Raw genomic sequence first — 15,812 nt, forward strand, 5'->3', positions numbered from 1 at the left:
AGCTGGCCCTTCCCCCACATCACAGGGATGTTGAGAAAGGGCCAGCCCTATGGCCACCCCACCATATGCTCTCCCCTCCCCCGCTTCTCTACTCTGACGCTGCTCCAGCAAAACCCCAACCACATTTCCTTGGGGAGTCACTTTCTCTCCAGTGCTTCCAGCCTCTGGAAAAGCACTTGCCCTCAACCCTCACTAGTCTCAGTTTCTGCTTTGACTGCTTTGTTTCAGTGCTAGGTCACATCACATGTCATGTCACACAATCATTTGGGTTTTTCTTTCTTCTTTTTTTGGTTGCCTGCGGGCATACAGAGTTCCCCGACCAGGGATCAGATCCCAGCTGCAGTTGCAACCTAAGCCGCAGGTGCGGCAATACCAGATCCTTTACACACTGTGCCTGCAGGGGATCAAACCTGTGTCTTAGCACTACAGGGACGCCATGGATCCTGTTGTGCCACAGTGGGAACTCCACAGAATCATTTGGGAAAAATAGTGCTTGAGGATGTCTACCACCAAAGCATCTTTTCCTGGGATTTGGTGGTGGTGGGGTATGAAATAGGGGCTGTGGGGGGCGGGGAGGGCGGGGGGTGGTTAGGGGTGTCTTACCACTCACCTGCCGTTCCTGCCATTCATCCTTCTCATGCCCACTGACTGAGCGGGGCTCCGAAGTGGGTTGAACCAAAAGACTGTCACACACTAGTGGATTGCAGTTATGTATTCAGTTTCCTAAGTTGTTGAGTAACAGGGACTGTGGGGAGGGGGACAGAAACACTGGAAGAGCTGCCTGGCTGGATACCTGACTTCTACTAGGTCCTGGGTTCCTACACTTTACAAAATCATCTTCCTACAGGAAAACCGGCTCCCACAGGGATAGCATGGGTTGCAGGGGTCACAGGGGTTGCAGGGGCTGCAGGGGCTGCAGGGGCTGCAGGGGTTGCAGGGGTTGCAGGGGTTGCAGGGGTTGCAGGGGCTACAGGGGTTACAGGGGTTGCAGGGAGACGTGCAAGGGTAGCAGGGAGACTCGATCTTGACACAGCTGCCGAGCCCATAGGAGTACGTCACGTCCTTCTCGTCCACACAAGGGGGCAAGCTGAACTCTTTGCAGATGTTCATGTAGCTGTACTTTTTCGATCCCAGGCAGTCGTATCTGTTCTCGCGCTCGGCTGACACACACACCTTTCCGTCCTTCACGCGAACCTTGACTTGATCAGGTTCAAAGCCGCACACGTTTACCGATCCTAAAATATTACTGCTACAGCAAGAGGAAGCCAGAATTCTATTTGTTGTTCTTCTTAATCTGGAATTTAGGATAAGGAAAGGGTTGGAGGAAGAAGTTCAGACCTGGGAATTCGGACGTAGCTTGACAAGCAATATTTTTACCTCTCTATAACAAACAAACAAAAACAGCAAAAAGAGGCAGAGCTTCCGTGCCTGTGCGTTTGCATCTCTCACAAGCATCCTATCTTAAGAAATCTATTTCTTGCCTATCACTTTGTCTCTCGCTGAATTCCTTAAAAAAAAGGAAATGCAAAAATACATTCTAGTCATAGTGAAAAGCCAAACTTTACAGAAGTGCGAAAAGTAAAAAACGACAGTCCTGTCACGTAAATTACACTCCCCCACAGGTAACCCGTTAACAACAGATGGATGCTTGGCTTTCCAGATCTTTGTCTTGTATTCGTCTATTTTGAATTTTCTTTTTTTTTTTTCTTCCAGTTTTATTGAGATACAGTTGCCTCACAGCCCTGTATAAATTTAAGGTGTACAGCGTAATGATTTGATTTACCTGCATCATGAAACGATGATCACAATAACTTTAGTGACCATTCGTCGTCTGATATAGATCCAAAATTAGGAGGAGAAAAAGTTATTTTTGTAAGGAGAGCTCAGAATCTGCTCTCTTGACAACTTTCACGTGTCCGATGGTGCTGTTAACTGTGTGGTAGGGCGCATCCCTGGTACCTATTTATCTTACAACTGGAAGTTGGTACCTTTTGACCACTTTCATCCCATTTCCCCTTCCCTCCTCCCCACACCCTGGCCCTGTAAATCGGATCTCTTTTTCTTTCTTTCTTTCTTTTTTTTTTTTTTTTTTTGCTTTTTAGGGCCTCACCTGTGGCTTATGGAGGGTCCCAGGCGAGGGGTCAAATTGGAGTTGCAGCTGCTGGCCACAGCCACAGCAATGCTGGATCCAAGCCATGTCTGGCACCTACATCACAGCTCACGGTAACACCGGATCCTTAACCCACTGAGCGAGGCCAGGGATCGAACCCCCAACCTCATGGTTCCTAGTCGGATTCGTTAACCATTGCGCCACAACAGGGACTCCTCAGATCTCTCTATCCATTTAGTTGGTTGGTTGCTTGGGTGTGTGTTTGTTTGAAGTGCATTGACTTACGACACTGTGTTAGCCCCTGGTGTATACCATGCGGATTTGATATTTCCATATGTTACAAAATGATCATTTTCTCTTGCATTTACATCCCAGCTCCTCCTCTTATTAGTTATGGAAACTTGCTTAGGCTCTTTAACCTCTCTGTGCCTCAGTTTCCTCATCTGTAAAATTGAGGTGATAATAGTAACCCACTTCTAGGGCTTTTGTGAGATTTAAATTAGTTACTAAATGAAAAGGGTCTATACGACTGCTTGGCACATGGCTAGGATGTTAGGACTTTCTTTTTCTTTCTTTCTTTTTTTTTTTTTTTTTTTTTTTTTTGTCTTTTTGCCTTTTCTAGGGCCGCTCTCATGGCATATGGAGATTCCCAGGGTAATTGGAGCCATAGCCACCGGCCTATCCCAGAGCCACAGCAAAGCGGGATCCAAGCCGCATTACACCACAGCTCACAGCAGCGCCGGATCCTTAACCCACTGAGCAAGGCCAGGGACTGAACCCGAAATCTCATGGTTCCTAGTCGGATTCGTCAACCACTGAGCCATGATGGGAACTCCTCTTTCTTTCTTTCAAAGTCCCTGGGAAAGTGTTAGGCCATCAGAGACCTTGTTTCATTTAACCTTTGTAAGAACCCTATCATGCAGGTATAGTTGTCACCATTTTACAGATGGGGAGATGGTGACGGTGGTGAATGGCAGAGCTGAGATTCAAATCTAGACCTGTTAAATGCCAGGGTCATGATTTTAACCATCAGTCAGACTGTTATGAGGACCTCGACTCAGCCTCGGTGACCTGGCATCGGCCTTGCATACTCTGGGCTTGCTCAGGGCCCACTTTCTTTTCTAATTGCCTGATTCTTCCAAAGAGGATGTAATGTTCTGAAGTAGTCTTCTTTTATCTCTTTAACATTAAAAAAAAAAAGTGGGAGTTCCCTGGTGGTCAAATGGTTAGGATTCAGTGCTTCCAGTACTGTGGTCTGGGTTCAATCCCTGGTCTAGGAACTGTGATCTCACATCCAGCAGCTGCACACCATAGCCAGAAAATGATGATGATGATAAAGAAGATGATATGTTTTTTAAAAATATGTGTTTTAAGAGACTCTCTTGGTAAATCTTCTTTCATCTCCTGGCCTCCAAAGGGAGGTCTCAGCATGCGTGCTTTCTAGAAGCTCTTTGGCTTGAGGAGTCTGGACTCTTACTTGTGACTGACTTGAGGTACATTTTTAGTTCTTACTCTTTATGTTGAATTGTTATACATGTACCTCTTTTTGTTACTTAAGTTATACAAGTTCATTGTAGAAAGCTCAGAAAAAATAGATAAGCAAAAAGACACATTATTTTAAAAAAAATACCCATAAGCCCTCTTGCCTTGTGCAGGAGATAGATCTGGGAGGCAGATCTACAAGCCAAAGCTGGCTCCCAGGTCCATTTCCTCCTCTTAGCAATCTGCCCTTGGAGTATAAGTGTTTTTTTTTTCTTTGTCTTTTTAGAGCCGCACCTGCGGCACATGGAGGTTCCTAGGCTAGGGGTCAAACCAGAGCTGTAGCTGCTGGCCTACACCACAGCCACAGCAACATCAGATCTGAGCCACATCTGCAACCTACACCACAGCTCAGGGCAACACCAGATCCTTAACCCACTGTGTGAGGCCAGGGATCGAACGTGCAACCTCAAGTCCTATTTGGATTCGTTTTCACTGCGCCCCGACGGGAACTCCATTTTGTTCTTGTTTTTGCTTAGATTCCCCCTCTTCCTCTCTTCCTGTCACTCTGGCCCCCTCCCTCCTGCAGCAGCTGGACAGGGTCTCACAATTGTGGGTCTTCAGGAAATTGCCCCCAACGTCTTGGCTGGGTCCAGTTTCTTCTACCTTTTGCTTTTAGGTCAGGGGCTATCAGTGGGGATGAGCGAATTCAGGAGAGATTGCAGAAGCCTCATGGTACTCATCAGATTTAACTCTGAACTTGCAACCTGACTCCCGCCTGTCGATGTCCCCGTCACCCCATAGGGGATTTTCCTTGGTTCTGTGGAGTTCTGGGCAAAGGAAGATGGCCTGCTCTTCTCTTTATCATGAGCGTGGACCTTAGTCACAGTAAACAGAGGCAAGGCAGCCTCTTTGGTTGGTGGCAGAAAGCTGGGGAAAAGCCAGAGGGCAGTGCTGTCTGTCTGCCAGCCACTCTGGGCTGTTGCCTCTTCTCCCGACTGAAGCTGGATTTCACTTGAATGTGTGACCAGCTCCTGAAGGTGATTCTGCCCACAGCAAAGGTGAGCGATACAGCCTGCCTTTTGTTCTTCATGCAGGTATGAATCAGGTTCAGCCGGGTGACGAATAAGTAATGAGGACGACGAGAAGGCCTGTCTCTTCTCTGAATCGAATGGAGCCTGGCATTCCTCTCGTTTTCCTTGGCATACTGTCCTTTTTCTCCAAATGTTGACCCCTGCCCCTGGCCCAATAGGCTCGATTGTTCCTTTCCAACACATCTTTCCTTCTCTCTCCTCTCTTCTCCCTCTTGCCATTTCCTGCCTTGTCTCTCTCCTCCTGACTTTTGAATGAGACCAGAGCACAACACGGGTACATCTGAACACTTGCGGGGGTCATTCAAACACAGGTATCTGGACCCCACCCCCAAAGTCTTGACTCAGCCTGGCTGGGGAGGAGCCAAGAATTTGAATTTCTAACAAATTCCAGGTGATGCTGGCTGCGGATCACTCTAAGGATCACTGACCAGGTGGTTAAACACATGGATTCCAGACTCAGGCAAACCTGGCCTCAAGTCCCGGCTCTGCCATTTCCTGATCATCCAGACCACTACCCCTGACTCTGTTTCACCATCTGTAAGGAGGCAAAGCTATTATAAGGATTAGATTGAAGGCACATGCTGGGCACTTGGGTTCTGCTCAGTGAAGTGTAAGTCTCTTTATCATGCTGTACCAGGCTTACACAGCCCTCCCTGAAAGTCAAAGCTTTTACTGACCAAGCCCCAAGTCCTGTGTCATGAAACAGTAAGGTCAAATAATGGATGTGCATTTGGCCTGGATGGGCAGCAACTCCTACTCCTGCCACCCTGGGATGCCTAGACTCCGAGACCTATGGGCACCAAGACATCGTGATGAGAGGGGACCAAAGGGCCCAGGTCCCTTCCAGCTCTGTAGGGACACATAGGGAAATAGCAAGCTCTCTTCTCCGTGGCAATGCCAACCTGCCAGCCGCCGTAAAGCCCCCCAGATTCGTTTCTGCCCTCGGTGTGACTGTGCCCTGCTGTGCCCTGACCTATATGGGTCAGAGGATGGGGGATGGAAAGACTCCCCCCCCCCGGGGTGGGGACCCAGGGAAGCACTGCTAGACCACAAAGAATGCACCCTGAAGGCTGACAGTGGCCCCTGACTCCCACTCCCACCCGCGCCCGCTCCCCCAGTGAGGGCGATTCTGTGAAAAGCATACTCAGAGCGTGAGGGAGAAATGAGAGGGCAAGTTTTTGAAGGTTTTAGAAGATGGTGCCCCTCCTGTAGGGAGTTTTAGGGGAACTTCTTGAGCCGCAAGCCGACCTCAGATACTTGGATGAGTGGAAGGAAGCAGAGTCTCAGGATTAGTTTCCAGGCCCCAGCAAAGGGCAGGTTGAGCCCACTGCCTCCCTAGGTGCAGCTGCAAATCAAGGTTCATTTGCGCATCAGGACTAGAGGCAGGCGGTAGAGATCCTAAACTCCTAAGGACAGGATTGAGGAGGGGCTGGCTTTGGTTCTGCCACTGGAGAACAGAAGACAGGGAGCCTACAAAGTGTGGGGTGAAGCCGGTGCCAACTTCCATCAGGCTGGTCGCATGGCTTCTTGTAAAGGAAACCAAATTCAGTTACTTCAATCTCTAGCAATCCGGAGGCGGAAGGAAGAGTCAGGGGAAAGGCTGGTGCTTGGGGTGCAAAAGGTGCTTTTGGGGGAAAAAGAATATTAAAAGAGCTGAAGAAATGCAAGTACTTACATGGGTCTCTACAGATGAAGATACGGCCAAGGTGTCTTTTGAAGCAGCTGCTCAGTTAAACAATGGAAAGAAATTGGACGTTCTTATGGAGTTCCCGTCGTGGCTCAGTGGTTAACGAATCTGACTAGGAACCATGAGGTTTCGGGTTCAATCCCTGGCCTTGCTCAGTGGGTTAAGGATCCAGTGTTGCCATGAGCTGTGCTGTAGGTCGCAGACACAGCTCGGATCTGGCATTGCTGTGGCTGTGGTGTAGACTGGCAGCTACAGCTCCAATTAGACCCCTAGCCTGGGAACCTCCATATGCCGGCCTGAAAAGCCAAAAAAAAAAAAAAAAGAAGAAGAAAGAAAAGAAACTGACCTTCTGTACCTGGTCTATAAACACTCCACACACACACACACACACACACACACACACACACACACACACACACACACACACACCACTCAAATAACACACACCAGGAAGGCTTAAAAGACTCCTGGCGGGAATTATACGCTCAGCCAAGCACCTTGCCTGTTATTAAAGGAAGACCCAAAGACAGCACACAGACTCTCACAAAGAAAGACAGTTCCAGGGAGGCCATGGCAACTCCAGGCCAAGGAATTCTACTGTCCCATTGGATGAAGAATCTTCTGGATAACACAGCTTGGCATCTGAAAAGGACATGTCATGACCTAACCAAACTGCTAGCTTTCTCTTTAAGGGGTAAGAGGTCCTGCGCCTATGATTTCTAAATGCTAAAAGCCTTGGGCAAGATTTCACACCGGGAGTGGTTTTGAAAAATTGAATCAACATAGTATTTCTGGATCTATTTAGTCATGGTTTGGGAGCTGAGAGATAAGAAAAAAGAGGCATTTTGCTGGAAAAAAATATTAACAGAGGGAGTCCTCTGGGATGAGAGCTGGATCAGCGTTTAACATTTTCATCCATATTCAGAAAACTGAATATTTGGGATTGCAGGTAATACTAAGCTTTTCAGGATAGTGAAGTGTCAAGCTGTCAGAATTAATAGGAGGGCTTCCCAGGGTGGTATAAATAGGAAGAAAAGTGGCTGGGCAGAAATATAAGAGGGCAGGCCTGAGGTCACTTCAGAAATGGACCCTGGGTTATCAGTTCGAAGAACCGGGAATTAATGTAAAGACATCAGCAGCTTGATGTACTCCCTCAGACAACAGAAAAAAAAAAAAATTAGCAAAAATACAGGCCTTGGAGTTCCCTTGTGGCACAGTGGGTTGAGGGTCCGGCATTGTCACTGCAGTGTTTTGTGTTAATGCTGTGGTGCGGGATCTTCCATGTGATACGGACACAGCCAGAAAACAAACAAACAAACAAAAAAACATCCAGGCCTTGTCAGGAAAATTATCACAATCCATAGAAAACATTACCTCTTGTATAAACAAGAATTAAGTATAAAGAGAATTAAGAATTGAATAAAGAGAATTAAGCTTGAAGTTGTATCTACAGCAGGTCATTCATTGTGTAGACTCCTGGAGGAGGCAGAGGGTGCCCAGGTGGTGAAGACCTTACCTGGAGGGTCCTGAGAGTAGGGACAGCCAGGAGACAGAAGCTGGGAGGACTTGGCTCAAGGGTATTCGAGTGTTCAGAGGCTCAGGGAAGTGGTCACAGACCTGCTCACAACTAACCCTTCATTGAGACCAAACATTTAAAAGAGAACCCCTGACTCACACTGCATGGCTTTTATGTAACTGGATACTCTAAGGAGTAAAAATTAAAAGTGGTTCAAGGTGAGTTTCAGACAGCAGAGGGAGGTCCATTTCTGACCTTGGGTGACTGATGACCTGCACAACAACTGCCCTGTCGCCCTTGGGAGTGAAGTATTACTGTCACTGTTTTCAAGGGTCTCATTCCTCTCTCCCTCCCTCCATCCACCCATCATGTTCTTTCTTCCTATCCATCTATCTATCTATCTATCTATCTATCTATCCATCTATCTATCTATCTATCTATCTATCTATCTATCATCTAATCTATTAGTCTATTAGATGAGAAGGATATTGTTTAAGGATACAAGCTGGCAACCAGTAGTCAAGTCCTAGAGAAATCTAATGCACAGTATAGTGAATATAGGCAATAAATACTGTATTGTAATTATCCAACTTGCTAAAAGACTAGAACTTAATTATTCCAGCCACTAAAAAGAAATGATAATTATGTAACATAGCAGCCGTGCTAATTATCATGACAATGGCAATAATATTACAATATATAAGTGTATCAAATTAACAACATTGTACACCTTAAATTTACGCAGTGGCATGTGTCAAATATAGTTCAATAAAAAGACCATCTATCTGTGCCCATCTTTTGAAAAATAGTAGCAGGAGTTCCCATCATGGCGCAGATGAAGCAAATCTGACTAGGAACCATGAGGTTGCGGGTTTGATCCCTGGCCTCACTTAGCGGGTCAAGGACCTGGCATTGCCATGAGCTGTGGTGTAGGTCACAGACAAGGCTCGGATCCTGCATTGCTGTAGCTGTGGTGTATGTTGGCAGCTGTAGCTCCAACTGGACCCCTAGCTTGGGAACCTCCGTATGCCGCACATGCGGCCCTGAAAAGCAAAAAAATTAAAATAATAAAAAATAGTAGTCTATTAAGTAGCTGTTCTGCACCTTGCCTGTCTCACTTAACATGACAATACTTCGAATGCTTCCTTGGTCCTCTTTACATCTACATATCATCTCGATGTATGGATATAACAATTATTTAACCAGAGGACAGTGCTTTCAACCACGTTTTTCATCATAGCAGCAGACTAAATAGCATATGTAGACAGAAGAAGAAAGCTTTCTTAGGTAAAAAATAAAATGTGATCAAAACCAAAAAATTTTAAAGTGCAATTAAAGTTACCCAATTCAATTCAAACTTTTTCAACTCTATTCTGAAATCTGGGTTCTCAGTTCTGTGGTTTATTTGCACAATCTTTACTGCAGTCGAAGGGGGAGGCAGACAATAAACTCAATTCCAGATGAATTTTAAATTGTCTAGAGTTGGAGAATAGGAGAAAGGATTTCCTGCAAAACCAAAGAAATGCCTCTATTGCTCAATTTGCTCCCCTGCTCGTAAAGCCTCTGGCAAACATTAAGGATTTGATCAATTATTATTACTTCTCCCATAGCCATTTCTGTGAGCCGAAGTATACTCAGATCACTTTACTCATAACCAGAAAAAATGTTTAGTTTGCCGCTTCCAATAGCTTTTTAATGACACCCCCTGTTTCTCTCCTTCATTAGAGCCACATTATTTATCACGTTGGCACTCCTGCTATAAGCCGAAAACAACCTTGCCAATCGACATCATTACACTGTCTTTTGAGAATCTTACAATTTCCGTCATGGACCCATTTCATCTTTCTTAAATCTTGGCTAAAGTCACCAGAGTCATTACTTGAACCCATCTCATCTTTGTTCAAGTACTGATTGTCCCCTCTCCTCCCACCCCAACCCCACGCCATTCCAGCTTCGGAGGCTCCTATACCAATTAGAAAAATCTTAGGAAGTTCTCACTTGGCAAGCTCTCTCTTTTCATCTTCTATGGCTCGGATGGCTTTCCTCTCCAAACTTCTGAGAGACGGTCGAAGACAGTAAAGCTTGACATCACACAGGCAACACGGGTAGAGATCGCACAGCCCGCAGGAGCGGGATCGCTTTGAATAGCACAGGCAGTACGGGTACGGGTGCAAGTCACAGCAGCAATAAGGGTGCATGTATAGGTCGCACAGGCATCGCGTGCTGAATTCGTCGATGCATCTCAGCTGCCTTAGTTCTCTGTCCACCTTCTTTATGTCCCTTCTAACACTGTCCAAAAGGCAACTCAGTGCAGCCATTCCAGTCACACCTTATTGCTCTGTGAGTACCTGTGGAAAATGGCACTCGGGGGGAAAAAATTGTTCTAAGCTCTTCTCAGAAGTGTCTTTTAAAAATAAATGAGGCACGCATGGTTCACTTACTTTAAAGCTTGTGTTCTATGACCTCACTGCACTCTAAGTATGTCATAGTCTTTGGTTACCGTGTGAACCGTACACAGCCACAGTCTTCAGAGACTCTCCTTAGAGTCACAGGGCTGCTCTCAGAACCAAACTCATGCTGAGATTTCATTCCTGTTGAATTGGGATGGGTCCCCCCGCCCCCAAGCAGTCACAGGTCTTGGGGGTTCATTGGGCTAAATTTCCCTATCCTGGAATTGTCAGCGTTATGCCTGGCAGACTAGCCAGAGCGAGGCAGATCGTGGTGTCGGGGGATGGAAGAAGCCACCTGGCCCCTCTCTCTACACCCTTCTAGCTCTGGCCTTGACTTGACACCTTGCCTCTTATACTCTAGGATTCCTTCTGGTTGCTATTCCCACTATAAAGATATAAAGAGCTTTCCCATGGTTCTTGTTACCAAGTCATCCTCAAATCAGCCTTTGACTTTGACCTTCTGAATCCTAAGTTTCTGAGTCTTGCCCCTTCTTTATTTTTTTATTTTTTATTTGTTTGTTTGTCTTTTTAGGGCTGCACCTGTGGCATATGGAGGGTCCCAGGCTAGGGGTCCAATTGGAATTGTAGCTGTTGGCCTATGTCAGTCACAGCAATGCAGGATCCAAGCTGCATCTGTGACCTACACCACAGCTCATGGCAATGCCAGATCCTTAACCCACTGAGCACAACCAGGGATCAAACCTGCGTCCTCATGGATGCTAGTCAGATTCGTTTCTGCTGAGCCACAACAGGAACTCCGCCCCTTCTTTATGAACTGCCCATTCCTTCTTAGCTGGCATCCTGGCTATCCTGGAACCTCAGTTCTCCAGTGGCCCAGGTCTCACTCTTAAGCTCCCATTTCTCAGTGTTTAGGGTCCTGGCCTTGGTCACCACCTCCCAACAACCACACCTCTGGGTCCTACGTCCAAGCCTCCAGATGCGTGGTCCCCAAGTGCTTCCTAAATGTTGATCCTTGATCTTCTTATATCCAACTGTCTGAAGTGGCCCAAAGCCAAGTATCTGAAACCCCGACTTGGACCAGTTTCCTGTGCTCTCAGCTGGATCAACATGCAGGGCCTGGGGCTCAGCCTTGGCCTTGGCTCAGCTACTTCTACTCCTCTGGGCCGTTCCCCTCAAACTGCTCTCCAGCTCTCAATTCCCCTTTTAGTGAGCTAAGGCATAGGGTGCTTGAGGACAAGTGGTTGGCTTGACACTGGAGAGGGAGACAAGGGCCAGGTTGGAAGGGACTTGTGGGCCTGCTAAGGAGTTTGAACTTTATTTTGAGCACAATGAAGAATCTCTGCTTTTCTTTTCTGTTGAGAGAAGTGGGAGGCTATGTCCAGCAGCCACACCAAAGGTGCAATGTAAGGGTAACACAGGAGCAGTGTCTTCTGCTGGAAGGCAGGGGACAGCCAGCCAGATTCTGGACGGCGGATGGTGGCCAGAGGGGTAGCCAGGAGGCCAGTTGGGCTGTCCTTCCCCACATCCACTCAGGCCCCACCCAGCCCACTCTGCACATTCCACATTGTAGCCAGAGTGATGTTCGCTTCCCCTCAACCCTACCCCACCCCCGGGCAGAAAAAGCCTTCAGCATTTCTCTGCCCTCTTAGAGGAAGGGCCAACATCCTTACAAGGTGCTGAACAGTAGGGCCTCTGCCTGCCTCTCCAATCGCCTCTCTCATCATTGTTCCTGTCATTCATTATGCTGGAGCCACAAAAGCTTCCTTGAAGTTTCCCATTCCTCCTCTCTCAGGACGTCAGCGCACACTGTTCTGTCTGCTTAGGAAATGAACTCCTCACTCCAGCCCTTGATCCAGTTAACTCCTGAGGCATTCTTTCTTTCTTTCAAAAATTTTTTTTACATTTTTTATTTTTTGTCTTTTTTGGGGCCACACCAGCAGCATATGGAAGTTCCCAGGCTAGGGGTCGAGTCGGAGCTGTAGCCGCCGCCCTATACCACAGTCACAGAAACGCAGGATCCAGGCCACATCTGTGACCTACACCACAGCTCACAGCAATGCTGGATCCTTCACACACTGAGCATGGCCAGGGATCGAACTCGCGCCCTCATGGTTGCTCGTCGGGTTCATTAACCCCTGAGCCATGACAGGAACTCTCTGAGGTGTTCTTCAGATCTCCTCTTAAATGTCCCTCCTTCAAGGCCTTCCCTGTCCCCTAGGCTAAACACTCATAACGGCTTATTTCTTCCATAACATCTTTTGTCTGTTTCCCCAACTAGACGGTAAGATCCACGAGGGTAGGGCCCTATTTTGGGGGGTCAGAAGTGACTCAGAGGTTTCTAGCTTGGCAGAATTGTGGGGCCCTTGACTGAGATAAGAAACACGGCAAGAAGAGTTAGTTTGGAGCACACGCTGAGCTTGAGGTGCTAGTGATCATTTTAACAGAGAAATGGTAAGTGAGCCTGGAAGTTGAGTGAATGCTGGGCTAGAGATATCAATTCAGAAGCCACAAATCCATAAAGAGTTGGAACCCTGGAGTGGGCAAGATCATAGGAGGAGGAATAGAATGAGAAAAGGAAAGGGCTAGATGCAAATGATTGCATTTGGAGTGGATAGCAATGAGATCCTGCTGTATAGCCCTGGGAACTGTATCTAGTCACTTGTGATGGAGCCTGATGGAGGATAATGTGAGAAAAAGAATGTATATCTGTATGGTGACTGGGTCACTTTGCTGTATGGTAGAAAATTGACAGAACACTGTAAACCAATTATAATAGAAGAAATAAAAATTATTTTAAAAAAAGAAAAAAGGAGAGGGCTGAGGCAGGCCACTGAGGGACAATGATAAGAAATGAGGGTGGGGAGTTCCTGTCATGGCTCAGTGGTTAAGGAATCCGACTTGGAACCATGAGGTTGCAGGTTCAATCCCTGGCCTTGCTCAGTGGGTTAAGGATCTGGCATTGCCATGAGCTGTGGTGTAGGTTGCAGACATGGCTCAAATCTGGCGTTGCTGTGGCTCCGGTGTAGGCCCCTAGCCTAGGAATGTCCATATGCCACAGGAGCAGCCCTAGAAAAGACAAAAAAAAAAAAGAAAGAAAGAAATGAAGGTGTATTGGAGCTCATGAAAGTCTCATGGAAGGAATAATCAGATAGGTGAGAGCCCCACATGCTGAGATCCCTTGTGCAACACTAGACCAAGCCCAGCCTTTCCCAGCCTTGACCTAAGATCCCCTTTGTGTGCAGATGAAGTGTATTAGTAAAGAAAACACATTTCCCTGGAGATATTAGAATGCGAGGCTGGAGCCTGAGTCACGTGGGAGGAGTTGAAAACCAAAAATGAATAGTACTTCTCCATGGACAAATGCTGAAGTCTTTCAGGATTAATTTCATCCAATTCTGAAGGTAGACTCTGTTAATAGGAAGACGGCCTACTCTTTCCTGACTGATCACTGTGGGACTTGTGCAGGTTTCTCTAGTTCCAAGTGATGGACTTGTAAACTCTTGTATCACCGTGAATCCCATCCCTTAGCAAATGTCAGCAAAGGTCAAAACAAGCAAGCTCTCAGTTTTAGATTCTTAAATATACAGGTTCAGGAATTTAAATACACACACATCTGTATACACATGGCACATTATGAAGATAGATACTGCTTTATTTTAACTAGGATTCTCCCACAATCCCATCTTCCTTGTCATTTCCCGCTGCATCATGAGGCATATTCTTGACATCACTTCAAGGGACTTAACAAAGGCAGCACGTCCTTTAAAGATCAGATGGAATGTGATCTAGTCATCTCCAAAGGGCAATGGAGAATTCCTCAGAACCTGCAGAAACCCACAGGAAAGATCTAGAGTCACAGTTCCCTGAAGCATAAACACAGGGAGCTTCCATGGGCTCTAAAATGGAGATGAGGGCCTCTCCTTCCACAGGACTGTGTCTGCGGAAGCTCCCCTCCTCCTTGGCTGGTGTCCAGATCGAGCCTCCTAGGGGATGGCGGGCAGGCCTTAGCAACTTTCCTGGCTGGGGAAAGTGGATGCTTGGTCCCCAGTGTTGGTGGAATGATGGGCCGAAAAGGGTCTCCCCTGCTTCCTCCACCATGTAGGACAGCTGTGGGTCAAGTCATTTACTAGGCCGATGTTACGAAGGTATTCCTCTAGCAGTCCTTGAGTAAGATGTGTTCTTTAACATCCAATTCAAAGTCATATACACAGTATGTCCCCACCTGTGTTAACAAGAATCCATAGAAGGAGAAAAACACCCTCAAAAATGAACTGTGCTTATTTCACAGTAGTGGAATTATAGAGGACTTGAGAACTTCTCTTTTCGGAGTTCCCGTCGTGTCTCAGGGGTTAACAAACCCGACTAGTATACATGAGGACATGGGTTCGATCCCTGGCCCCACTCAGTGGGTTAAGGATCCGGTGTTGCTGTGAGCCATGGTATAGGTCGCAGGCGAGGCTCGGATCCCATGTTGCTTTGTCTATGGAGTAGGTCGGCGGCTACAGCTCTGATTGCACCCCTAGCCTGGGAACTTCTTATGCAGTGGGTACAGCCCTAAAAAGACCAAAAAATAAATAAATAAATAAATTCTCTTTTCTAGACTTTTCTGTGATTTCTTAGTTTCTTCAATGAGGACATCACCAATTTTATAACGAAATACTTTTTTGGGGGTGATGTGCCCACGACATGTAGAAGTTCCTGGGCCAGGGATCAAACATGTCACTGCAGTGGCAATGCTGGATCTTTAACCCAGTGAACCACAAGGGAACTCCATACAAAATGCTTTTTGATGGTGCGTTGTCTGTCACACTATCGGTTTTGCACTGAATTGATAAACCCACCTCTGGCTTCTGTCTCTATAACCCAGCTTGGCTTTAAGGCCATCTCTGAGCAGACTTGCCACTGAGAAGTCTTCCTGTAATGGACAGCTAATGTTATTCCTACCCATCATCTATGGCACCTTCTTCTGATAAAATAACTCTCCCCTCCTACCAGGTCCTCCGTCATTAAGTATTATCAATAAACTCGCCCAGTCAAGGGGCAGACATGCAACCAAAGCTGGCCAATCCCACTCTCTTCTGGGAAGGTGATCTTCCACAGGGAGACTGAAGATGGTTGGAGCCGATGCTTGCCGACAAAGGACCCTGAAGAAGCAACTGCCTTGTTCTGTTGTTTTCCTGTTGCTTCTTCTTCTTTCCTTTGAGTCTCTGAACCCCTCCACATCCTTCCAATAAATCCCCGCTCATCTTCAGTTACCCAGACAGGCTCAGGTCCTTGTAACTAGAGAACACAGCTGATAGGACAGCCTGTCCCCCAGGGACCCCCGGGACTCCAGGCTGGACATCTAGGTCAGCTTTTGCTCCAGTGGACACCGTCCTGAGCCAGTCCAGTTTCTTCCTCTTAACCCAGAACCAGCTGCATCAGGGCAGCCACCAGTCCTGAAGGCCCAGGGGATATAGGGCAATGGCGAGGACCCAAATGAGGCACAGTGTCTGGAAACACCCAGGAAGGCTCA

At 47.0% G+C, this 15,812-nt stretch overlaps 1 protein-coding gene across 1 annotated transcript; it reads right to left on the minus strand.

The window, feature by feature from the left end:
• ODF1 (outer dense fiber of sperm tails 1) lies at positions 742 to 10,266 on the minus strand (the record flags this gene model as incomplete). Its single annotated transcript, NM_214255.2, is given in 2 exon segments — positions 742 to 1,294; positions 9,885 to 10,266. Coding segments are annotated over 2 exon segments (789 nt in total). The 3' UTR covers positions 742 to 825.

The sequence above is a fragment of the Sus scrofa genome, chromosome 4 (genome assembly GCF_000003025.6).
Source record: "Sus scrofa isolate TJ Tabasco breed Duroc chromosome 4, Sscrofa11.1, whole genome shotgun sequence".
Classification (NCBI taxonomy): domain Eukaryota; kingdom Metazoa; phylum Chordata; class Mammalia; order Artiodactyla; family Suidae; genus Sus; species Sus scrofa.